The 25,331-nt window shown below is 39.4% G+C and overlaps 1 protein-coding gene across 2 annotated transcripts in view; it reads left to right on the top strand.

Annotated features, from left to right (window-relative positions):
• LOC128407920 (homeobox protein engrailed-2-like) overlaps window positions 1-25,331 on the top strand; it is a 219,882-nt gene that overhangs the window by 145,647 nt on the left and 48,904 nt on the right. The window contains exon 3 of one of the 2 annotated variants that reach the window (XM_053376938.1): window positions 1,830-2,075. The exons of the other annotated variant lie outside the window; for it this stretch is intronic. Coding sequence (XP_053232913.1) covers window positions 1,830-2,060 — 231 coding nt within the window. The 3' untranslated portion in view covers window positions 2,061-2,075. Of the gene's footprint in view, window positions 1-1,829; window positions 2,076-25,331 lie in introns of those variants that run through there. 2 annotated transcript variants of the gene reach the window in all.

Here is a 25,331-nt window from a genome sequence, read left to right as displayed (position 1 = left end):
TAAGGGGAAACTAATCAATAAGTTGTCCAAGATATCTAATTACAACTGTAATTATTTAAAATGAACAGTATTTACAAACATTTGTTACTGTCTGGATGTTTGCTTTATACTTGAGATATATTGAATGAGTTTTGATATTTTTAAGATAAAGGCTAAAAAGTCCATCAGTAATCCTTGATAAATTGCAGTCAGATGTAAGCAATAAAGTTGTAGAAATCCTTAAAAAGTTTGGTGTACAAATAGAAAATGGCATATAGCTATTCAACAAAGCTAATGGAGTATGAAGCTAAGGATGGGTGTCGTTTTTTATGTTCCTTGTACTTAACATTTAAAAAGCAAATTCCAGTGAACAAAAAAGAAAGCCTGTGTTTTTCCAACAGTAGCATTGAGAAGGAACCACACAACTTGCTGTGGTCAGTAATTCTGGAAAAGCTGCAGTTCCTGGCAAGCTCAATATTTGTGCTTTACATGCTAGCAGTGTGACAATTTGCAAAAGTCAGCTTCAGAGGATAGGCAAACAGCGCTGAAGAAACTGTCTGAGGCCAGCTGTTGATTCACGTTCTGAGTGAAATTTGCTAAGTTAATGACTATATCATAGTTGCTTTTCCATGCAAAACTGTTTTGTGGCAAAATACTGTTCCCTGCAGTGATCCTCTAGTGACCACAAGATTAATTATGTTCAAGACTAGACTAGATTGAGCCTAGCATAAAGATGCCTCAACATAAAATAATTTAGCCAAACTAACTTGTGTTTTTTTATGCTTTGAATTACCTATCTTTAACTTCTAACTTTTGGTATAGGTTTCCTTATCTCTTCTTGCCCACTTTCACTGAAGACTGGGGTCTTATTTCTATTTAATTTAATTATTTTATGTCTATTAATTTTATGTCCACCCTGCTTCTCTACTTTCCCTTATGCCTTCAGATTTTCAGTTTATCACTACGAGAAAACCCAATACTGACCAAGGTACAATATTGACAAAGGGGAGAAGCTGTAGTGGGTGCTTGTGGCCAGTGAAAAGGGAAGACAGCCATGTAGACTAAACAGGACTACTGGGCATAAGTTTTAAGACAAGTTGACCAAATTTTCTCATACTGTCTTCTTTATTCTGGTGTTTGAATACGACCAGTGCAAATAGGGACAAGAAATGTAAATTAACAATGTCCACCCCCCATCTCCACCTACTTAAAAACTTTTCAGAACTATTTTATAGAAAGGAGCAATGAACTAGAAAGCAGCTGACCCCTGAAGGCAACTAAGGAACTCCTACCAGAGGCAAATGTACTCTGATGCCTTGTACTATAGCATAGTAGGATGCCATTTATCCACTCCATGCAAAGTGACTTCACTCAGGTGAACTGCCCAGTTTACATCCAAGTACAGTTCATCTTTCCATCCTAATCAGATAGACAACTACACCATTTCTGTTTATGCTTGGCTGAATGAGGACATCCTTTCATCTCATCTCACTTTTCAGTCTCTTTAAGGTGCACAGAAGTATATGCTAGAACACCTTAGGTTTGTTTTGTTTCTGACTGTGAAAAGTCAGGTCCAGGCTGTCTTTCTTGGCTTCCTTCATAAATTCACACACACCCTCCTTTTGTGTGCTAGCTTTGGCAGAATCACCCATTTAGTCCAAATCGGGGAACTCTGTTTTAATCTTTCTTAACTAACCTGCATAGTAATTGAGGACCTGATCTAACCCCTAAAGCTCTGTCATAATCAGTGGTTTAGTATGAACAGAGATCAGCCTTTGGTGCTGCTCTTGCCACTGTCACTGAATACACAGATTCACTGTACCTCTCCATTCCCAAGCATAACCAAATTCCCACCTGGAAGGCATTTCTGTGTAAGAATTGGCATGCAAGACATGTATAGGTTGCCAGATGTAAACATATCATATATTTTCCTTTGTGTGCATGTGATTGGAAGCTCTGGCAGATCCTTCATGTGCACAGCAAAATGCATGTGTGGTGGCCTGTGTCCAAACTTGCGTGCAAGTTGCACCCTCATTCCTATGCAGCAATCCTCTTGCATGCCAAATTATTATAACATATGATGCAGCTGTGATAGTCAGCTTCTTGGTGCTTGAAAGTATGCAGAGGACCTTTAAGAAGATGAAGGTGGTGAAAAAGAGTCTTACAATGGCCATGAAATGAAATGCATTTTCTCTATATTTGATTGTGCTGAATGATTGCCATAAACTTGCTTGCATCTTGCTTAAGTTTTGGGTGATGCTAATAGAAGCATTATTATTATTATTATTATTATTATTATTATTATTATTATTATTATTATTTCATGACCAGGGATGCTTATATTTCCCTGTGACTTCAGTGATAGTAATTCTGCTCTCTCAATGAAGATGTCAGCATCTGCTGTCCATTTTTCATGGGCAATTGTGATGACACTTGACTGGTGCATAGATGATGGCAAGCCAAATAAAAAGCAGTATTTGTCACATTCCAAATAAGAGCAGCTCACAGTGTCATGTGGATATGATTACATAGTCACTTTTGCCCTAAGGAAATGGTCTGCTCTCAATATTTTATTTGGCTTCTAAAAACAGCCCCATTTCAGCTAATTAAGCATACTGCATGGTTTTTAGTCATGTTTAAGAAAATGAATGCAGTAAAATGGTACTTCATTTCCAAACTGCTGTATTGAATTTGTGGGAATTATGGAGCAAAACGTCCTTTTAACCAGGAATGTCTGAAAGTTAAAAGGAGTATATATAGAGAATAAAATACAGAGGAGAAATCTGTATTCTTTGTATAATATTTGAAGAACCTTTTTTTAAAAGTACATGATATTTATACATATTAAAGCTGCTTTTCCTTATGCTTAGAAATTAAATAAAGCTTAAAGATATTAAAGGCATTATCAAATGATTATATTTGTGTTTTTCATGGTCCTTATTAGAGCAAGTTTTTGTGTCCCAGCCTCACACTGGTGGGCTTCTGGGAGTGGTGGCCATGAAATCCACAACATAATAATGTATAATGTGGCATTTGTACACAAAGATGGAAATTTACCATGATGAAAATAGCTAAGGAATGAATAAGGTAGTGTCTAAACCAGATCTAAGTGTGATCTGAAATCAGAGTAAAATGTAAGAACGATTGTAGCTGGACCATGAACTCAGCAACTGAGCCATGAAGTTCACTGGGTGAGCTTGTGCCAGCTACGGCCTCTCAACCTCATCTACTTCACAGGGTGGTTCTGGGTATTAAATGGGGAAGGGGAGAAACATGAGCTCCATCATGAGCTCCTTGGAGAAAAGTTCAGATGCAAATGCAATAATTAATTGATAAATAACATCCTATTGTTTTCTCAGTGAAACTGTTTATTGGGTACATTGCATCATATTCTAATTCATCAGATTTAAGAACAGTATTAAGTTGATTAATAAGCGCTGATTGTCCTGTTAATCTTAAATTTCTGGATGTACTTCACACAGTTTTAAGCCAACTGTAATTTGGTTCCCAGAGTTTCCCTGAAAGTTAAAATCACCCTCTCCCAAACTGCTTTTCTTCTCACGGAGTAAAAAAAAGATTGGGCATGTAATTCCTTTCTTCAAAAGCAACTCAAACATCTAGGCTGGAATCCAAGCACCTAGGCTGAAATCCAAGCAATCTCATAGACAGTTTAAGTAATCTGTTACTTTCCTCAGCGGTCAAACAGGAAAGCATGAAAGTATTATGGAGGTAGACTTGAAGGCAATTTACTCAAATTAGCACACACATTATTCATTAATACGAGATTCTGTTAGAGAGCCTAATGTAGGAATATAAGAACAGCAGGAGGAGTACTGTAACAGTAAAAATTACAAAATTACGCTGTATTATTTGACTTTAAATTTCCATAAGTCTCAGTGCTCAATTATATCTCCTCTTTCAATACCAGCAAGTAGGGATTCCCTGAGGAATTTGGTCTTTGATTTCTGCTGTACTGCACTGAGTAATTTGTGGATTACAACCAATGAAGACTGGGAGTGGCCGCCGGGACCACATAACACCGGTTCTGAGAGATCTGCATTGGCTCCCAGTACGTTTCCGAGCACGATTCAAAGTGTTGGTGCTGACCTTTAAAGCCCTAAACGGCCTCGGTCCTGTATACCTGAAGGAGCGTCTCCACCCCCATCGTTCAGCCCGGACACTGAGATCAAGCGCCGAGGGCCTTCTGGCGGTTCCCTCATTGCGAGAAGTGAGGCTACAGGGAACCAGACAGAGGGCCTTCTCGGTAGTGGCGCCCGCCCTGTGGAACGCCCTCCCATCAGATGTCAAAGAGATAAATAATTACCTGACATTCAGAAGACATCTTAAGGCAGCCCTGTTCAGGGAAGTTTTTAATATGTAACGCTGTACTGTTTTTAACACTGATTGGGAGCCGCCCAGAGTGGCTGGGGAAACTCAGCCAGATGGGCGGGGTATAAATAATAAATTATTATTATTATAATGAAGCAGAGGTTGCCAGTGCTATGGCCACAAGGGCCGATGCAGATAGTGTCCACCGCTTCTTCCCTCAGCTGCAGTCAGGCTTCAAAGACACCTTCTGTTGTAGTCAAGAAAGACTACAAAGGTGTAGTAGGGCAGTTTTAGAGGGGTTTCGGCTGGAGAGAGGAGAGTTAAATCTCCCCTCCCCACCGAAAGCACCTCTCCTTGCCACAGGTAGGCTTAAAATGAGCCTTCTATGGCACCGGCAAAATTCCTCACACACACACACCTGCCTAACTGTTCTGTGTCTGGTCTCCCTGGCTATTGCCACTGGGGACGGAAGATTACGTTTTACACTCCCCAAAAAGATCTCACATACACCCCAATTAAGACTTGGGGGGCGGAATTGCTCCCTCACCCTACCACACACACACAGCTGTGGTATTGTATGGTACCCACAACAATTTCTTGGTTTGCAGATATACTGATGGTCTCAGAAGGGTTGGCGACCCCTGGGTTAAAGACTCAAATGTGTAGATTGTAGATGTGCTACAACTGGTCAAATGGCACATGTAGAGGTTTATTCCCCCTTCAAAAATCAAGAGAGTTCCAAGATTCTACAGATTTTCATTTATTTCCTGATAGCAGTTGAAGCAAATATCAGAGAGATGTGGAAGTTGGCATTACTTAAATGGTTTAAAGCACAGAATTCTGTGTATGAGGGTTTGTTTGTGTGTGTGTATCAAATATTACAGGAATTTGTGAAAATACCTCTCTTCTATTTCCCAATACTAATTTCTGGCTTTAATACATGGAACAGTTTTTGGCTATAATTCATAGGGAATGAAAGTAAAATCATATGTACTTCTGTTATTCTATGCAAAAAACTGGAAAGGCATGCAGCTTAGGAACTGAAATCAATTTAACATTTTTAAAACCTTCACATTTCATAAAGCCAATTAAGGGTTTTCAAAATGGAGGAAGGATGGTTTTGAAACACAGAAGTTACTTGGGCAAAAGCTAAACATGGTGCATGCAAGCCCATCTTTATATCTTGCTGAATTTGCACTAAATTGAAATTTATTTATTTTTAAATGTACTTTATACAACAGTAGAAAGCAAAAGAAACTTCTTTTTAACATAAGCTATCCATGGGAATGTTGGCTTCAAAAATATCTGCTTAAAAAAAGGATTTACACATTAGAAAATGATGCATTGTTCATATCTCTGTCACATTGATCCAGCATTCCAGGTTGCTACAGGAATGAGGAAACTTTCTCCTAACTTTTACCTTCTTGTAACATGGATAAACACTTATCATACCACTAGAAACTCAGGGGAAAGGAAGAACTGGAAGCCAGTATCCCGTGGTAGCCCACCCTGTATAAAAAAACAAAGCATTGAAACATTTTAGTTAATGTCATAGATATACTCAATAATCACAACATTGTAGGTCAGGCTGGCATTCATCTGTCTTGGGAGACAATGAAGGAGTGCACCTTTGGAGGTGAGGTCAAGCTGCCATAGAGTTGCAGTACCTGCTGTGGCTATAGAAACCAAATCAGGAGAGACATGTTTTGTTGCAGCTGAAGTAGATGAAGGCATCCAGTTGTGCTGCTACAGATGCACCATGGCGTTTCTTCTCTCTGTGGTCCTCCCAGTAGTCATTTCTCCTCTGGTCATCGCTATGGATACATTACTTGATTGCCTGTCTTGAGACACTGCAGTTGTCTGCAAGGGATTCCCACATGGAAATGTTGATGTTGCCAGCTTTCATGTCATGTTTGCAGAAATATTTGTAACACAGAGTTGGTCTGCCAACCGCCCTGGTACCAGAAGCCAATTTCCCATAGAGCACGTCCTTGGGGATCCTGCCATCTTCCATTCTTTGGACATGACAGAGCCAGCATAGACATCACTGAGACAGGAACAAGCTGGGAATGTAAGCTTGGGAAAGCACATCTTTGTTTGAAATTCTGTCCTGCTATTTGATCCCCAAAATCCTCCTGACACAGCACACGTGTCGCTCCTGACGGTTGTAAGTTGCCCATGACTCACTACCATAAAGCAGTGTGCTCAACAATCAAGCCTAGTAGACCTTCATCTTGTTATTGGACATTAGCATCATATTCTCGCATACCCTTTTGGAGAGGTGAGCCATTGCTGCAGCTGCCTGACCAATATGTTTGTCCAGCTCAGCATCGATGGAGAGTTTGCTGCTTATGGTGGAACCCAGGTAGACAAAATTGTCTACCACCTCAAGCATGTGGTCACCAATGCTGAAGCGTGGAGTGCTGACGATGTCCTGATCCAATATGTTGGTCTTCATGAGGCTGATGGTAAGGTTGAACTCCCTGTAGGCTTGGGGTAGTTCAGGCAAGCAACTGATAACTGAGACTACAATCCTAACCCCACTTACGTAGGAATAAGCCCCACTGAATACAGTAGGACTTACTTCTGAATAGACATGATTAGGTTTGTGCTGTAAAGTAGTTGTAATTCAGAAAGGTCTACTTTGCTCCAGCCCCTTCTCTAGTTGTTTAGATGTTGTAACCAACATTTGAGCCAACTGATTACTCCAATAGCCTTGTGAAAGTTTAGTTCAGCCTCATCTGTACTGTTGGACTCCCATTCCTAGTGCTTGGCACACATGTTAAGAAGCTTACTAACATATAGTCCCCATGTGGAGCCCAGCCATGTGGTAATAATTTTCAGTAGCTGTCACGTGTGCACTGCAGTGTTTGAATTGACCCTGAAAAGAGCCAGCAAAGCCTTGCTTACCCACCTGCACTTGACTAAAGACCCCACAGCAAGTCAGTGTTTCCTGAAGCCAAAACAGGGAGCAACTTGGTCTGATCCGCAGACGCCTTTATCCAGCTGCAAGGCCCCTCTTCAAGCCAAGCAGAGAGGAGCTGATGATGTTGAGGCTTAATTATACTGGCCTGCAACCAGGCTGATGAATCAAATAACTGCTTCTCATAATACACTGGTACAGATAGCCAAATACAAAATACACATGCCTCATGTCAGTTCTGAATAGTGTGTGTGTGTGTCTATTTAATTGCAAAATACATAGAAAAAAGAGCTGATCAATTTTCCATCACTGCTGTATATTTTTCCAGGAAAAATGGTGATTTAAATGTGCATGAGTGTTCATGTGTTGAAGCGATATGTGTGAATACTGTATGCATCTATCTACATCTGACAACAAAAAATAAAAAGTACCCAAAGTATTACCTGTAAGATTGCTACTACTGCAAAGGGGACAATAGCAATTATTTTAACTAGGTCCAGATTAGTGCTTAAAGGGCTTTCACTAACCTAGTGGCCTCCTGTTAACACCAATTATGAGCATGCTGGATGGGCCTTTTAACATTTTACTTATTTTAACATTTTACTTATTTTAACATTTTGTTTATTTAAACATTTATGTTTAATAGTTTCAATATAGTAAATCCAATTTAAAAAGCAATAAAAGCATTCTACTAGGAAATGGTGGAGGGGGGATATAGAAAGCAGAGAAGAAACAAAGGAATATATAAAAAAGAGGGTATATAGTATACAAAATGTATCAGAGAAGATCATACTATACATTGAAACTAAAGGGAGTTGAAGTAGATGACCCTTGAGGTCTCTTCTGACTACAATTCTATAAACATGTTCAGATACACTCACACACTGAATACAATGTTGAGTTTAGGGGAACCTGTTTTTTGCATAATTTATTCAGATCCTACAGGAATGCTGAGGCACTTGGATATTTCCCTGATAACTGGGTAAGCCCATGAAAGCTGATGAGAGTAATTTGACTGATCAGATCCTAGACTCTTTTTAGTAAGGGAATGGTGTTATAGCTATCACATAATAAAAGGAGGCGGGGACTTTGATGTGAGAGTAATTGAATTGAGAAAGCTTTTAATACTCAATATCATTAGTATTTTTGAACAAAAAAACCCCCTTGATTTCTCTTTATTGAAGTATAGATAAGAAGTTGCAGAACAATCTAAAACAAGCCAGTGTTCTGTATTCCTTTGCCCACAGGTATACTTATTCTAAAATATATAGTGATGGCCTCGCTAAATCATTATTTTAGAGTACAAACATAATCATTCTTATAAGTGTTTTGCAGTAAAAAGTTGGAGCTACAGGGTATAGTCTACTACTGTACATCCAGAACCTTCAAATGTTGAGTCCAAGAAGGAAATGAAGTTACAATGAAGTTAACTATCTTCTGAAGTTACGTGCTTCAGCAGTGTAATAAGTTCCTGTCATTAACTTTCAGTGCAAGCCAGGGCTTCGCATGATGATTGTTCAAGCACAGCTGGTGAGGGTCTTGGAAATGCCATAGATACATAGCATTTATATGGTGCCTTTCATCTTAAGCACTTTACAAATTGCATAGATTCACATTAGTTGGCTACTACTAAAACGTGGTGATACAGGAAGGGGATGAAAAAATTGAGCAGCTGCTGATACTCATACTTATTACTTTGATGAGGCAGCAAATAAATATAAAATGCTTTGTAGTAGAGAGCATCAAAGGATTTTTTTTGAAAGGGTTGGTTGTAATTATCCATATTAGAATTCAGCCACTACTTCAGGAGTTATGCTCCTGTGCTCAAGTGTTAGAAATTTCAATTACATGTCTCTCTCATACACCATACATCTCAAAATGTGAGGAGAGTATCCCAAGTGAATTGTTGCTTCTCTCTCTCTCTCTCTCTCTCTCTCTCTCTCTCTCACACACACACACACACACACACACACACCCTTTCTACATATGTATTTATTGCCCTTAGTTCTACATATAACTTGTCAATCTGTGAACACATGTGCCTATTTCCTTGAGGAGTGTACAGGCCCTCACACACCAAAAAATAAATAACAGATAACATTCAATTCACATGCTAAACACACAGACTTGTACACCCACCCACCTGGTTTACATAATCACTTGTTGTTGTTGTTGTTGTTGTTGTTGTTTGGAGGTATAAATCAAATGGGCCACTTGTACTGTCCCCACGTGGTAGACTACTTCAGCTGTGTGTTAGGAAGGAAGCTTGTTACTGACTATTACAACACCCACATAAGACTCAAACACTTTTTCTGGGGGCTGTTGAAAGAAGTTGTGCTGGCTAATAAAGAAATTGAGGGATTTTATTTCTATAGGATTGCTGCTGGGTCTTGTTGTCTTACTTTAGGTATTTTTGTGAAAGCTTAAACAAACTGTGGGGAGTCATTTTGGACTCACAGCTGTCCATGGAGGCGCAGGTCAGTTCTGTGTCCAGGACAGCTGTCTGTCAGCTCCATCTGGTATGCAGGCTGAGACCCTACCTGCCCGCAGACTGTCTCGGCAGAGTGGTGCATGCTCTAGTTATCTCCCGCTTGGACTACTGCAATGCACTCTACGTGGCGCTACCTTTGAAGGTGACCTGGAAAGTACAACTAATCCAGAATGGTGGCAGGTAGTCTGGTGAAGAAGTGTCATTTATCCTATTTCTGCTCCTGAAACTAAGCCCCCTTATGGAATTAGAAGGCTCCTGTTCCAGAATGTCTAGAGCTGTGAAAAGAAGCAAGGCTTAATTGTTTCTTTATAGAGATAATTATCTAGTCACAAAACAAAATGTGTAATCTAAACAGTGAGGGCTGTTTAAGTAGCAAGACAAACTTATCTTTGGTTTCTTGGACATCTGAAATGGTTGGAATGAAATCCTCATAAAAATTTCTCTGTGATAATTGTAGCTGCACTATTAATCTGAAAACCACTATAGTAATATTCTCCATGCTAATGATAAAGCACAGTGTTTTGAATTAAATGTAAATTGAACACACTCATCAAATTACAGCTTTAGTAAGTAACTTTATCCAAGAGACAGCATGCAGTTCTGAATGTAGGAGAATGGACTTCTCAGTTATGTATGTCACTCCTTTGTTGTCTTTGAATGTAAACAGCATTTCTGTGAGCTCTGGCTTCTGTCATGATATTCCGTTGCGCCAGAAGCAGTTTAGTCATGCTGGCCACATGACCTGGAAAGCTGTCTGTGGACAAATGCCAGCTCTCTCGGCCTGAAAGCCACACCCCATAGTCGCCTTTGACTGGACTTAACTGTCCAGGGGTCCTTTACCTTCACCTTTTACCTTTGAATATGCCCACACCAAGGCTGCATGTGGATCATTTTAAGCCTGAAAACCATATGACTTAATGGGACAAACCAGGGTTACCAAAAAATGTGCTCACTTTGTATGGTTAGTGTTAGTGTTGTAGCTGAGTTTTGCTCTCTGGCTTACAGTTTGTGGTTTGTCTTGGGGAGATACATTTGACTCTGGGCTCATGGTTTAACGCTTAGCTCACAGCACCAGGAGTGGAGGAGCAAAGCAGCCACAGTGTTCACCCTGAGAACCTGTGCCGTAGTGTTTGTTCACAATAAGCCATGATTTGGCTTAGTGTTATGTGCTAACAGGGCCTTTGTTATGGATGCTGAGACTTGTTAGGAGACTCCTTTTCTCTTCACAGAGCTCCAGTTCTCTGAGTGGTTTGACAGCCAATGCTTCTTCCTGGGGAAATCTGGGAAATAAAGTTCTGTGAGGGGCACAGGTCTTCTAACAACTCTCAGCAAACTTATGACTGCGAAGAAACTTAAGACTGTGAAAGGACCGTGACCATCTACAGTGCTTCACTAAACAAAAAGTAGCAACAAAACACTGCAGTAATGCATAGAGGTATAGGTCTTCACTCCATGGCAACAGAATAAATCAGTAACTAGGGGTGGAGTTACGGCAACCATGGAATATGACAAAGAGAGACATGACTGTCTGCACCGCTGCCCTTTACCCCACTTTTAGCACAGTGGTGGCCCTGCCATTACACACACTGATATGAGTTTGGGTATCATGAAAGGGGCAACAAACTGTTTATTTCTAAATCTTGATCTTCTCTTACATAATATGTATATTATGTATAATATGTATAATAAAGCCACAACAATGAAACAATGAAAAAGATAGGTCAAGAGAAAACAGTATCCCCACCACCTTAAAAAAATAAACTACTACTAAATCAGATTGTGCTATTGTTGGAGACAGAATATCAATTAATACAAAAGAATATCAATCTGGTTGGTGCTGGATCATAAACATACTTTTGTTCTTTGATCTCCCTATTGTATAATTTAATTATAGCTGCTGTAATTGGCTTAAATCCAGTGTCATTTCTCACAGTATGCTCCTTTCACTGTTAAGTGGAACTGGAATGCCAAAACAAAAATGGAATCCCTTTGAAAGAGAGCTGATGAGTATCATGCAGTATTAGTGATGTGACACCTTAACCTCATAAAATATACTTTTACTTCTATCACTTGGCTGTGAAATTTTGTCCCTTCAAGGTGACTTCCTCAATGTTCTTATTCCCCACCCCCCAGCTGTAGCTAGGATAGCTTAGTTGATAATGAATATGCAGAAATCACCTATGCAAATACTGTTTTGAATCTTTGTTAGAACATAAATATATTTTGCACTTTTGAAAATAATTCTGACAGATGATAAGAAAAGTATGACTGTGTGCATTAGTATTTTCAAGAATTCTGTATATTAATTTATGTACCTCATACTTTTTGTTTTTGTCTTCCACAATCTTAAAGTACAAAGCTTGACAAAAGGGGGAAATAAGAGGAAGGGCAGAGGTGGAAAAGGCATGAAATATGACCAAATAAATTTACAGAGGTGGAAGAGGCATGAATCATGGCCAAATACATTGACAGAAGGGGATTCAAAGTAAGCAAAGAACAGGAAAGAATGAAGTTGACCATTGTCAAGAGAATGGTCACTTGGGAAGTTATAGTCAGGTTGTTCAGGAAAAGACAATCTTGCCAAAAGCTAGAGGGGAAGGAATAAAAGACCAGATGTGATTCAGGAGAAAACTAATAAATCACACTGACATGACAGGTGCATGCTATTTACTCACTGGTGATACCATTTTTTAAAATGGGTAGCTCTACCTATGATTCCCCCAAGAGATGATTTGACTAGGGTTAAAAATTGCAGTTACTTATCCCAGTTTAGCTACTTCTTAATGTCTTTGTATTTGAAAGTTTGGTTTAGAAATACAGTTGAAAGCTGCATTTGAAAGTTTGGTAAGGTAAATGCTTAAAATCTAGTCAATGATGGCAATGGTAATCTAATAGAGAAAACTGCATGCAAGTTTTGATTTTGCTGTCAAAGTATCACAAACAAGATTTTCTCTGGTATTAATATTGCGTTAAAAAGAAGAAAGAAAGAATAAGAATTTAAAAGTACATAAATTAAACATTTAGGTTCTTACCACAATTGGCAGATGCAACATATTATTTTGGCATTTTATGTAGACTTTGTTTTCTTTAGTACAAAAAGTGTATTTGCATGTAAAAAAACCTACTATTGGAATAAAATACATGTTGGAATTAGTGAAATGTATTAATGCTGCTATTAGTGACTGATGGATGCAGGAAAAATAAGTATCACATAGGAATAGGCTGCCTTCTGGCAAAGTTAGAAAAATAACAGTACATTTACAGTTCAGAATGGCAGGTAAGATTTTAAGGACACCAAAATAATAATAATAATAATAATAATAATAATAATAATTATTATTATTATTATTATTATTATTATTATTTATGGAGCTGCAGACTTTGAGAAGGAAGGGTATTTAGAAAATTGTCTCATGGCGGGGCACTGGGTTCTAGGTGAGTGGGAGCTTGTGCTGATCACAGAGTCCAGAGACACCAGCTCATGTACCACTAGCACCAGTTCCAAATCCAAGAAGCAGTAAAATGTTCTAGTGAGGCATGGTCAAACACAGCAGAGAATAAGTCTAGGTAAGCAATGGTCAAAGTCCAAAAGGCAAGTAGGGGAAGGGGGGAAAGTAGGTAAGGGGCTTTTTTAGGTCGGTTAGTTCCTAGACTAGGAGGCAGGCTTGGCTATTGCTCGAAACAGCAAACCAAGACTGACCCTTAAATAGACCTGCTACTTGCTTTGAGCAACAAGCCCCACCACTACGGAGTTGAGCAGGGCCATCACATACTCATTCAGCAGACACATTCAATTCCCAGTCAGATATGTCCTCTGAATCCATGGCTTCTTCTCCTGATGATAGCAAATCTGAGCCCTGGCTCGTATCAGAGGGTTCAATTCCTTTTACCAACAACTCCCCCACTTCATAGGTGAATGAGAATATTATCATGTACAACTAGTGTGCTTCCAAAAATTTATATTGCATTCCACACCCCCGCCAGCATTTCCCATCAATTAATGTTCTGGTGGATCACTATTCTGGTTGTCATGAAAGTGGTGACTTTCATTAATGTGCTAACACTACTAGCTAGTTCTGAGTAAATTAATGGTAAGCTTCTAGAATCTTTTTTCAAAGCTATTGCTGAGGAGCCAGAAGAGGAGGGTTTGGAAGGCATGGATTTCCTTGAAAGGCCAAAGCAATTCAACCCCCCAACCCTCAGTGGAGGTGTCCCTATGCTCAGCTTTCTCATGTGGGCAGGAGGCCCAGTGGTGTTATCCCTGCCAGCTGAACTCAGGGGAAAGTGTCTAAATGGGGTGCTGCAAGGCTGGGGAACCCTGGGATCCACTGGATCCTGAATCAGTCTCATACCCATCACTGGCTGGAATCAGGCTCAGTTGTTGTGCCCCACCCCAATCTCTGCTGCCATGAGTGGCCAGATGGCAAATGCGGCAGTCACTCCACAAAGCCCATCAGGTGGGGGGGGGGGGGTTTAAGGTTGCAGCCTTAGCTTTCCCAGCTGCCACCACTGCTGAAATGGTTAACTCAAATCAGCTGAGGGTAAGCTGTTGAGAAATGTCTTTTCACTCACTTTACGCACAAGTGTTCACACCAGCAAACTGCACAGTAGTAGCATTAGGCAATACAGCATACTTGGAATTCTGCACACTGTCTCTCTGTTTATCCATTTTTTTGGAAGCAGTTGACTTAAACAAGGCCAGAATTCTATCGGAAGTCATAGAAGCTGCCAGTAAATCAAATAATTATCTGCCGCATATAAATGTTAACAGAAATGATTGGCTTCTTAGTATTTTTAGTGTCCAAGTATTTAATATATTAGTATCTGCTTTGCCAAGTAGTCGAAAACGGCAAGGTTCTTTTAAAAAAATTCTTCTTTATAGTTTAAGCTGTTTCCCCCCGCAAGTTGACACGTTACACTACACACCTCTCCTTAAAGCACAAAAAATTGCTAAAAACAAAAGGGGGAATCTTGGAAAACACTTCACTCCATATTTTTGACCTCTTTTGTATTATTTGCAGATTTGCATGGGTTTCAGTTGCGCATTCCACTGGTTAGTGAAGTTTGGGGTATTTGAAAAATATACATTGCTGCCAAAGTAGTTTTGTGCTATTAACAAAAAGGCAAATTCTATTCCAAACTATCATATGCTTTTGAAAGAAAACCCACTTTATATTAAAAAAGTATCTCATAGGTCAGGAATATTTTTATTGTAGATCAGCTTTTGTTTTAGAAGCACTGTGGGAGTATGCTAAAATTGTTATGTACTTTATAAATGAAAAGGGATAAACCAGCACTCACATAGTCTTGTGTCTGTTGCAAGGCATATAGTAATGCTGAGTGTTCCTCAGAAGTTTTAGAATCCAGGCTCTGTGCAGTAGGTGGAGGCAGTTCCATTTTCATTCTTCATGTACACCACACGGTACCAGCAGCGACGACAACATCTTCCTCTGAAGTTGGGATGCTTCCTAAGCAGCACCAATTGGCTTTTGAACCTAAGGACATCCCTGACATGAAATATTTATGCTGCTATCCCTCAGCTGTCAGGAGTTTGAGTTAGGCTACTCTGTGATGCAAGTGAAAAGAACATGACCTAGGATTAAGCACAAGCATACACACTGAGTACTGTCTAATAGCATAACATGTCTACTAGATTTTGTTCATAGTGATTATTGCAGAAGCAGTGGTTTAAAATACATCTGATGCATGCTTTTCAACAACATGGTGTTGATAGAAATATACCCATTGCAAATGCAGGTATAGTTTCACCTGTGGTAATGTCTGACACAGTTCTCTAGTCTGTGACTCCTATCAATTTCTAGGGAACAAGGTATGGTGGTGGTATTTTGGTATGCAGATGAGAGGAACCTAATGGATTACCAATACTGAGAGTGGGATAGGGGACTGCAACTGTGCTTCTACTTGATTTCTCAATGACTTTTGATATCATTGACCCTGATATCCTCATGTACCAGCTCCGTGGGATGGGTATTGGGGGCACTGTTCTATAGTGTGTCTGCTCCTACCTACAGGGTCATGGCCAGAGAGTAGCATTGGGGGACTGTGTTTTGGCCTCATGGTCTCTGCCCTATGGTGTACTGCAGGCTGCAGGAAATCAAGAGAAGCTGTGCTTGATTTCTACTGCTCTATGGGTGCAAAGGTGGAGTGGATGAGGTCTAATTATTTGAGTTTAAACTATGAGAAGATGGAGACAATGGGTTGGTGGTTCTAGTGTCCAGGAGACTGGCCAGTTGCCTGTTCTCGATGGGCATGCGCTTCCTCTGAAAGGACGGGTTTGGACTCCTGGATCCATCTTTGCTGCTGGAGATTCAGGCAGCCTCAGTGGCTAGGAGTGCCTTTTACCACCTACAGTTGGTATTCTAACTATGATCTTGCTTGGACAGGGATAATCTGGAGACTGTGAATAATGCATTGGTAACCTCAAGTCTCAATTGTTGCAATGTACTTTATGTGGGGCTGCCCTTGGGCCTGGTCCAGAGGCTCTAGTTGGCACAGATTGCTGTGGCTAGACTATTGATATCACCAGCACATAACTCCTGTGCTCAAAAGCTTGTACTGGCTGCCCATATGCTACTGAGCCAGGTTCAAGGTTCTTTTATTAATTTAGAAGGCCTTTAACAACTTGGCTCCAGAATACCCCAGGGACTGCCTGATCCCTTATATCTGTACTCAATCACAGAGGCTATATATTTAGTATTATGGTCTCAATTTTGTGGAACTCACTTACAGTTTGAGTTCAGGCATGCCCCTTTCCTGTTGAACTTCTGGAGCTTACTGAATACTTCTTTTATTCTAGCAGATGCTTTAATTGAATTCTGATTGTATAGTTTTAACTCATTTTTATTCTTATTGTTTTTGGTCTCTACGTCAAGACGACTGTGCTTAATTGGTACATGAAATATTGAAATAAATAAACCTACTACTCATTCCAGTCACTGGGATCATCTGTGCAAGGGAGACTTAGCTCCTAAAAGGTACTTGGGAACAAGAGAGCATATCCATAATGCAGATGGATACTGCATTATCCATCTGCTACAAACAGGGCCCACGGGTCTCCTCATATAGACATGTACATCACATCGTAGTGGGAGACATTTCACAAGTTTTAAAAGAAAGCTGAGAATCTGGCACTGATGTTGCCCTCTCTGGGAGCTAGGTGAAGTGCCTGAATCTAAGGAAGTCTGAATAATAGGGCATATTTTATTAATAAACTTGGAAACTTGCAGAGGAATTTATGGCCAAATCTCCACACATGGTTATTTCAGTGTCAAGTGCCCATTTAATTGTGTGCTAAGTAGTGGTCAGAAAGATACTTCATCTGGTGTTAATTTATGTAGAATGTACATCAATAATAGTCCCTTTAAAGTTGGTCAGTACTTTTAAAAAAAGTAACTGGAGCAAAGAGTCTCGTTACTTTTGAGACTTAGCTGGATAAATTGGTGAGGAGTATTGCTGCAATTAATAATAATCTGACTCCAATAGTGGTGTGTTAGAGCTAAACTTTTGTGGTTATTTTTACTTTTCTCTGAGGAATCAGAGGTGGCCGCAGCTGTAAATGGGCAACTGGATAGGAATAAAATACTACAAGACAGCTAAATACGTTTTCTTGTGAGGCAAAGCTTGGTGGGCAATGATGCTTTGCTGCATATCTCACTACTCAAGTTAACAGGAAGAATCTTGTTCTTAGATCAGATTAGTTAGTACTATGATTTGCTTACTGAGCCCTGATCACAGGCATCTGAAACAGTGCACTCTAGCCTTCCTTGCTTCCCATTTGTTCCATGCTAGAAGCTGGATGATTAAGTAGGTGGCTGCCTTTATTATATGGGCTGTCATTAGGAATGTTGAGTATGGAAGATCCTGCACTGGTGGAGGCTATTAGATTACTTTTGAGGGTTCTTCATTCCTACAGTTCTGGGATTCTCTGATGTCACTAATCAATATTTGCTTACTCTTTTGCTTCTAAACAAAACAAAATAAAATTCACCAGCTTAAAGAAACAAACTATTAGAAGCAGCTCTGGTCTGCATGTAATTCCTCTGCTGTATTGTTCTTGAAATGCTAAGTGACACAGTACAAAGCAAGCATGTCCATTTAAGAGTGGCATGTTGAGCTGCCATGTGTCCAACTGGAGATTAAAACATAGGATTAGAAATGATGCAGGTGCTCGGATAACATTTCAGATCCCTGTCAGAGGCAAAAGTTCAGAGTCTAGACTGCTGGTGCCCATGGACAATTACGTGGAAAGAAGCCAGCATGGCTGTCGCTCTTAAGCAGCTATTCCTACTGACCATCAGTCACCTGACTATAAAGCCCCAAAGGTAGAACCTTCTGGTTCAAATGCAGATGGGTTGAGAATACAGGCTGCAACCTATCTCCCACCAAACAAACCTTTAAAACAAGGTTGGACACTTTAAGAACTGGATGTTGGCCCACATGGGACTTAAGTATGATCCTGCAGGGCTCTTTTTATGTTTCTATGTTTTTAATACAGCCCCAGAACCTGATGAAGCACACAGGTATGGGAAACTTGTTCAGCACCACCACCATATTTATTATTAAATTAAAATAAACTGAAAAAGCCAATAAGTAGTAATGAACCTGTTAAAATGGCAGAGTGGAACTCGTTCCTGCAGTTCAGCTGATGAATGATCCCCCTGTTGAACGAGAGGAAGGTTCAGTTCTGAATCATGTAGAAATAATGGTCAAATACAATCTCTCGATTATAACTGCTACCAGCAGTCCCCTGCAATTCTTTATATGGTACTTCCTGCTTTATGTTGGAAATCATGGTGTGCTGGATCTACATGGCAAGACCTTGCAAATAAATATATTTCTATACATATGGAAACTCTATGCAGTTGCTTGCCAATGTTTATACAAATCAGCTCAAACAAATTAAGTATGGGCTAAACAAATTAAATGTTTTAACTAACTGTGAAAGTACAAGGATGTGAGAGGTTGGCTGTGAAGTTGACTTGATCTGAGTTCATAGGCAGTCATGAGAATCTCATACACTTGCATTTTCAGGGTTGTAGAAGAAGCCCTTTTTTCATTCTCGGTACAAAATTAACTAAGTACGCTCCCATAAGTTGTGATGGAAAGTAGCTTGATTACTATTGAGATGTTGTCAAGTTACTGCAGCCTGATTCAGGCAATGGAAATATGAATTGCATGACTCTTTCATTCTCATGTGTAAGGAAGGGCATGGCAATATGCAGTAATTTCTTTTGCTTGAGTAAAAACAGGAGCTGGTAGAAGTTAAAAGCAACAAATAATTGACTGGGCAGAGATGCCTGTAGCCTGATGTTTTTACTTAAAAGGGGAAAGTATGCCACTTAACCAAGGTAAAAGGAAAATGTTTGCAGTAAGCAATCACTGTGACGTTCTGCCGTGGCCTGACAATGAGAGCTGATTAACTCCAGAGATGCATCTTTAAATGAAAGTGGCTGTTTGTCATTGTCCATCTTAGTAACTGTGGGCTAAGATGTGGAGGCTCATTGTTTTGAAAAACAGCTTGAGGCCTTAACTGCATACATTAGTTCAATGTGTTCAGCCTATTAGAACATTTTTAAACACAATCAAGCTTCTATAATTTTATTTAAAGAATTAATTTCCATAGTCAGTAAAAATAGAATATGTATATATGAGTAAGTGAGTGGGAGACATGTTTTTCACTTGGTCAGAGTGAAAGCCAACAAACAGGTGAGATGTTCTAGGCCAGGCACCCCCAAACTCAGCCCTCCAGGTGTTTTGGGACTACAACTCCCATTATCCCTAGCTAACAGGACCAGTGGTCAGGGATGATGGGAATTGTCGTCCCAAAACATCTAGAGGGCCGAGTTTGGGGGTGCCTATTCTAGGCAAACAGTGAATTTCAACTCCTGAAATTAGTAACTGCTCAAGCTCTAGACCATAGCATGATCATGATAATAATAAAAAATCCCGTGTCATAATGACATAGGCACAGACTTAAAATAAGGCACAGACTAAGTTACTCCAACTGTTTTCTGGTTCAGCTGCTTGCTTAGAAGCTTTGCATTCTCCTGTTATAGCATGCCAAATAGAAAAGTTCCCTGTATTTAAATTATCTAACTTGTTAAATTTCTTGGCTTTCTAATCACTAAACATGTGTAGGCAGTTTATTGCACTAAAGTTGGGACTTTGGCTTATGCTTAGAGTTGTTTAAACTTAAATGTTTACCTCTCCAATAAGTGCTTAGCCTGATTAACTAAACTAAACACCTGATGGGATTTATGAGGAAATTGTGCTCATTTGGCTGTAGATCTCTAGTGGATCTAGGCATCCTTTTCTCATCCTAATACCAGTCTACCTCTGCAGTCTGCATTTTTACAGCCTTGTAATTTGAGTTTTCCCTGGTGTTTCTCATTTTAAGGATCTCTCTTTTTCTACAAAAGAATATCCTTTATTTCAGAAAACCCCGCTGTTCAGAAAATAATGAAAGTTCTTATTTCAGATTGACCATGTTTCCATCCAACATCAGTTGCAAAAGAAATGTTCTTTATTTGTGACATTTTTAACTGGCAACCTTATCCCAGTCATGAATCACCCAGGCGTAAACAGTAGTGTGTTAAAGTTTCAGAAAGTTGGCCTTGACAGTTCTTTTTGTGTATTTTCATAATGGGGAAATGTTTTAAATGTATTTGCTGACTGGGTCTGAGGGTCATGAAGTCTACAGCAGTTCATGTGTGATATTGTGTAATAATTAAAGAATACCTTATAGAACCTACTCCTGTAATCTAAAAAAAAATCACATAAATGCCTCTGTGTACATACAAATGCTGTTTGGGTTCTCTCTGCTTATGTCCTATCTAATTCTTTACTGTTCTTGAATTGTCCCAGTTGCATTACTGCATTGACTGTAATATCATTTCAGTATCAGTTGACAGCAGCCAGCACTTCATTGAGTGATCCAGTGACTCAATAGCCACAAGGACATCTATCTTAGGGCTGGCTCCTAATGTTCAGAACACATTGCCTTATATAAACAAATGAAGGAGCCATGTACTGAGTCAGATCTACTCCAGTTGGCAGCAGCAGCTCAGGAAGAGATATTTGGTACCATCCATAGAAGTCAGGGAACAGAGAAGAAGTATATGTTAAAATGAGATAGTCTTATAAGGGCAAGCCCTTAATTTGCAGCCCCACAACCTGGGTGCCTTTTAAACGGAATGCAGATTATGTACTCAATTACTGAACTACCACCACAGCTATAAAAGGTTATATCCAACAAAGTACACTGCATGAATAAGATGACTTCTGCTTGTGCAACAAAGTTTTCTCTTCCTCTCCTTCCCTTGTGCCCTGTGATTTGCCCTGAGCTTTTCTCCAACCCTCTAGAGTAAATTTGGGGGTGTGGATGAAGGCAAAGGGGAATTCCATTGCGCAGGTGGAAAATGTTCCACTCACTTTGTGACTTGGTGGGATTCAACCCAAAGTAATAATAATACACTTTAAGAGCAAATCTTAGGTGGAGGCTGTAGCCAGGCCTCTTGACCGTAAAAGTGTAAAGATGACTCTTGAGTGGTATATGGGGACCTCAGCGATACGTTTTCTTCATGCAGCACAAATACAGGTTTACAAACTTTTTTGAGAACAGGTGGGAATCTTCTGTACTAATATTGCAAATCAGTTCAAGTGTTCAACTTTCTCTAACCCTTGTGAGCATTGCCCACAATCCGCCGTCACAAGCTTAAAATGTTTAAACGTATTGCTGCTCCTAGTACTCGAATATTGTTTTGTCATATGGCTTTCACATGGTTTATTGTATTATGTGCTACAATTTTCTGAGTTGCTATGTGCTATGAATTATAAGGAAGTGCAAATTGTGTTACCACAGAAATGGGTGTGCCTCTCAAATGTTAATTTCATCTTTTGAAGATTGTTAGAACAAACAGTTCCCTTTTATTAAGAAAAAATGGGCTCATATGTGTGAAATGCACTTTGCACATTTTAAATGCTAAATTCTACCTAATGTGAGACTGAGCATGGTGGGGTGGGGTGAAGGTGGCTTGCCACCCAAGTGGTGACATCACTGGGCAAGTTTCCCTTTTAATGTACTGCACTCGCTTTTGATCAGACTCTTGCAAAAATCTGGGCCTGTTTTCCTGGCTCCTGTATGACTGGAATATTGTCACAGTTTATTGTGACCCTAAGTGTCCCCAAAGGAAGAAAGCCTGTCTATAGATTGCAAGGCAGAACCTTAGAATCAGAGTCATCAAGACACCCTCTCTATCCCCATCATGTTAAAATAGAATAATTATACCTAACGAAGGCTGAGATCCAATGAACTTCTAGTTCTGCGTGCCTGGAGCGGCAGGGCTTTTATTTCTTAAATAGTAGCCCACCGTGCCACAGGGAAAGCCACTTTTGAACCTGAGGGGGCTTTGAAAAGCAGGTTGTGCTACAGCTTGGGCACCTGCTCTTAATAAATTAAATTAATTAAAATCCCATGGGGAATGCCTAATCCCGTAAAAGCACCTAAAGTATTTCTTCAGATCCTGGTCATGGTGCCTGCCTTGTAAAAAACAAAACTGGTAAATAGCATCTTCACAAACCTAACTTTTATATCTTCAGTTTCTTCAATTTGCTTACAAGCAGATAATTCTTCCTCAAATTTAACCTAAATATTTATTGAGTAGCAGTATTTAGTCTTATGCTTAAGCCTTGTTTACTCTCAGTAGCCACAAAGAACTATAGTCTGTTTAAAGCAGCTGTGAAGTATTTGAAAACAGTAAGCCATAATCCTTGTCAGTATTTTATTCTACTTATTAAAGTGTGGCGAGTTCTTTTATGCTTCAATTATAGCATTTCAAAACTTTTAATTTCATGGCTACACTCTTAAACTTTTTCTGCTTTGTCAACATACAGCTTTTTTGTAGAGGACTCATTGACATAGAACTTTTGCAGCTCTAATCCTACAAATCTAAAATGTCTAAAATTGCCACCAAAAACAGATAGGACTGCCAGATTCAGTATATGACAATTTACACTTGTGTAAGGAATTTTCAGCTAATGTATTTTTTTCCTGTCGTAGTATTGAGGAGAAACTGCACAGAATACATATCTCCTTTCTGTAGAAGAATTAAGAGCACTGTTCCGTATGGAATCTTGCGACTTTGTACATCACGTTCATATTTTCAAGATAAACTCAAAAGCTGCTAGGTTAGTCTTTGACACATTAAAATGTACCATGTGATGATTTTAGACGAGTGAATGATTTGTGAAAAGTTATCTCTAACATCTTGAAATGAGGAAATGCTGTAGTAATAGATGGCATCCACTACCCTCACATAGACTGAGTGCATGTGTGTTCCAGTGGATTGACAGCTCATTAGCAGGTTATTGTCATTATGTAACACCACTGCTGAAAGAATTGCACTGGCTGCCAATTAGCTGCTTGTGCTGGTGTTCAAAGCTCTATAAGCTTTGACCAGGATACCCAACCAATCACTGCACTCTACAGAATAAGACTTGCTGCAGATATTGTCTCATCAGGAAGTCTGTTTCATACCTTCCCTTTGGAACTCCCTTGTGATACATGTTAGGCAGATGCTGCCTCCGTTGTCTTTTATGCACCTATTCAAGACTGTCCTTTTTCAACAAGCTTTTTAAACAGAGATTTTTATCTCAGTTTGTATCTGTATTTTGCTTGATATTGCTTTTATGTATAAAATTATTTTTGTATGTCTTTATTGTTGATGTTTCATAAGTGATTCCTAAATAAAAGCGAACAAATAAGCATACTTTAATCATAATCGAAATGTCAATAACTAATTTTAATTTACTACTTAATATGAGAAGCTCTTTAAAATAGCACTGCAGGGTGCCCTGTAAAATATAGGGCTCAAATAAAAGGAATCCCATATATTTCTTCCTTAAAACAAGAAAATAAATAAAAGCAAGTGTTGTGAGTTTTAAAAGCTTCTTGATTCAGGAGTTTCTGAATGGCTGGCAACCATAAAGATGGCACATCTGGTCTTAGAACTTAGAGTAAGGCTGTTCAAACCACATTAAATTGTTTTTGGCAATCTTTAAATAACAATTGTACCATAAGGAACTTAGTAGCTGGAATATCTGAGGATCAGCCAAAGTTATTCTACTGTCTTGTTAAGACAACACAACACAATGAAATATATATTACATTGGGGGGAGGGAGAAAAGAGAATTAAACCTAGAAGAGAATTAGAGTTGTCAGTTTGACTCCACCCTCTTCTAGTTTAGTTGCATGCATCACAAAGAAAAATAGAACTTCATAGAAAGAATACATAATTCTGTGTGTCATTAAAATAACTTAAAGCAATTTTGCATTTGCTTTGGAAATCCCAAAGAGACTTCTTAATATCTAACTCTGGTAGGTTGCTTTTTATGCCATATATTAAAGTATGGCTTTGGGTGACACTCAGAGAACTGCTATGGAATGACTTCTAACATTCAGAAAGTTTCCAGGAGAGACAGTTGCTTTTGCTACCATCAGAGCTTCTGGAACAACCTAAGCAGAACATGCATTTAGATGTTTTAAGAAAACATGAGCACCAAAGCAGTATTCTGACTAGTGTTCTTCACTGTCATAGGACTGCTGTACCCATGGTGAATTTCCATCACATGTATCATTTTCAAATATGAAAAACTATACACATGGATGCATAGCCATCTGATTTGCTGCCATTCCAGTACAAAAACACAGTTATACAGGCTCATATATTTCTTTGAGGTTGTGTGCATGCAGAGTTCTAGCAATTACAATTTCATAAGTAATATTTGTGTAGGAATTTATTGTATACCTACAAGCTGGTGGAACACATGCTTTCTGGTGGTGCACATGCTGTGTATGCAGTGGGTTCCCAGTCCAGTTCCTATCATCTCCCCTTCAAAGGCACTATGGTAGCAGGGCTGGTAAAGAGCACTGCCTGAGTCTTTGGAGATCAACTGTCAGTCAGGATAGGCAATACAGATTCAGATGTCCAACATGCATGGAAGTGATAGTACCATCTAGAAGAAGTGAAGACTCCCATTATCTGAAACACCAGAGCCATATCTATTATTGTTGAATAGTGGGTAGACATGGCAGATGACACAGCGATTTCTCCAAAGCAGCTCTTTATTTTGTAAGCTGGAACAGAAAACTGACAGCAAACAGCTCAGCCGGCCTGCTTTTATAGGCAGCCAGCTATCAACATTGTAGCAACAACAACCCAGGGTTTCCCGCCTAAAATAACTGACGTGGACCTGAGTGAAAACTATCTACAGTATCCCCCTGCTGGCCCAGGGTGAGAACTTCAGTACATAACAATTATAGAACCAGCTGTCCAATGTAAAGTAACTGCCTGTCACCTGCTCAGGCACAGGCTAAGAAGAAGAGCTCACCTCTTTACTTGCAGCATCCCATTTTTGGACACTGCAAAGGTTTTCATTCTCATTATTTGCTGTACATAAAACATGTACACATGTGGTGCTTCTGCAGTTTATTAAGAAAAAATTATGAGTCCTTATCACACCACCCATTATCACTTCCTATCTGTTGTCTCCGTTTCAATCCTTATGATCATGCTAACATTCAGAATGTGG

The sequence above is a fragment of the Podarcis raffonei genome, chromosome 2 (genome assembly GCF_027172205.1).
Source record: "Podarcis raffonei isolate rPodRaf1 chromosome 2, rPodRaf1.pri, whole genome shotgun sequence".
Classification (NCBI taxonomy): domain Eukaryota; kingdom Metazoa; phylum Chordata; class Lepidosauria; order Squamata; family Lacertidae; genus Podarcis; species Podarcis raffonei.
This window is presented reverse-complemented; position numbering and strand designations above follow the sequence as displayed.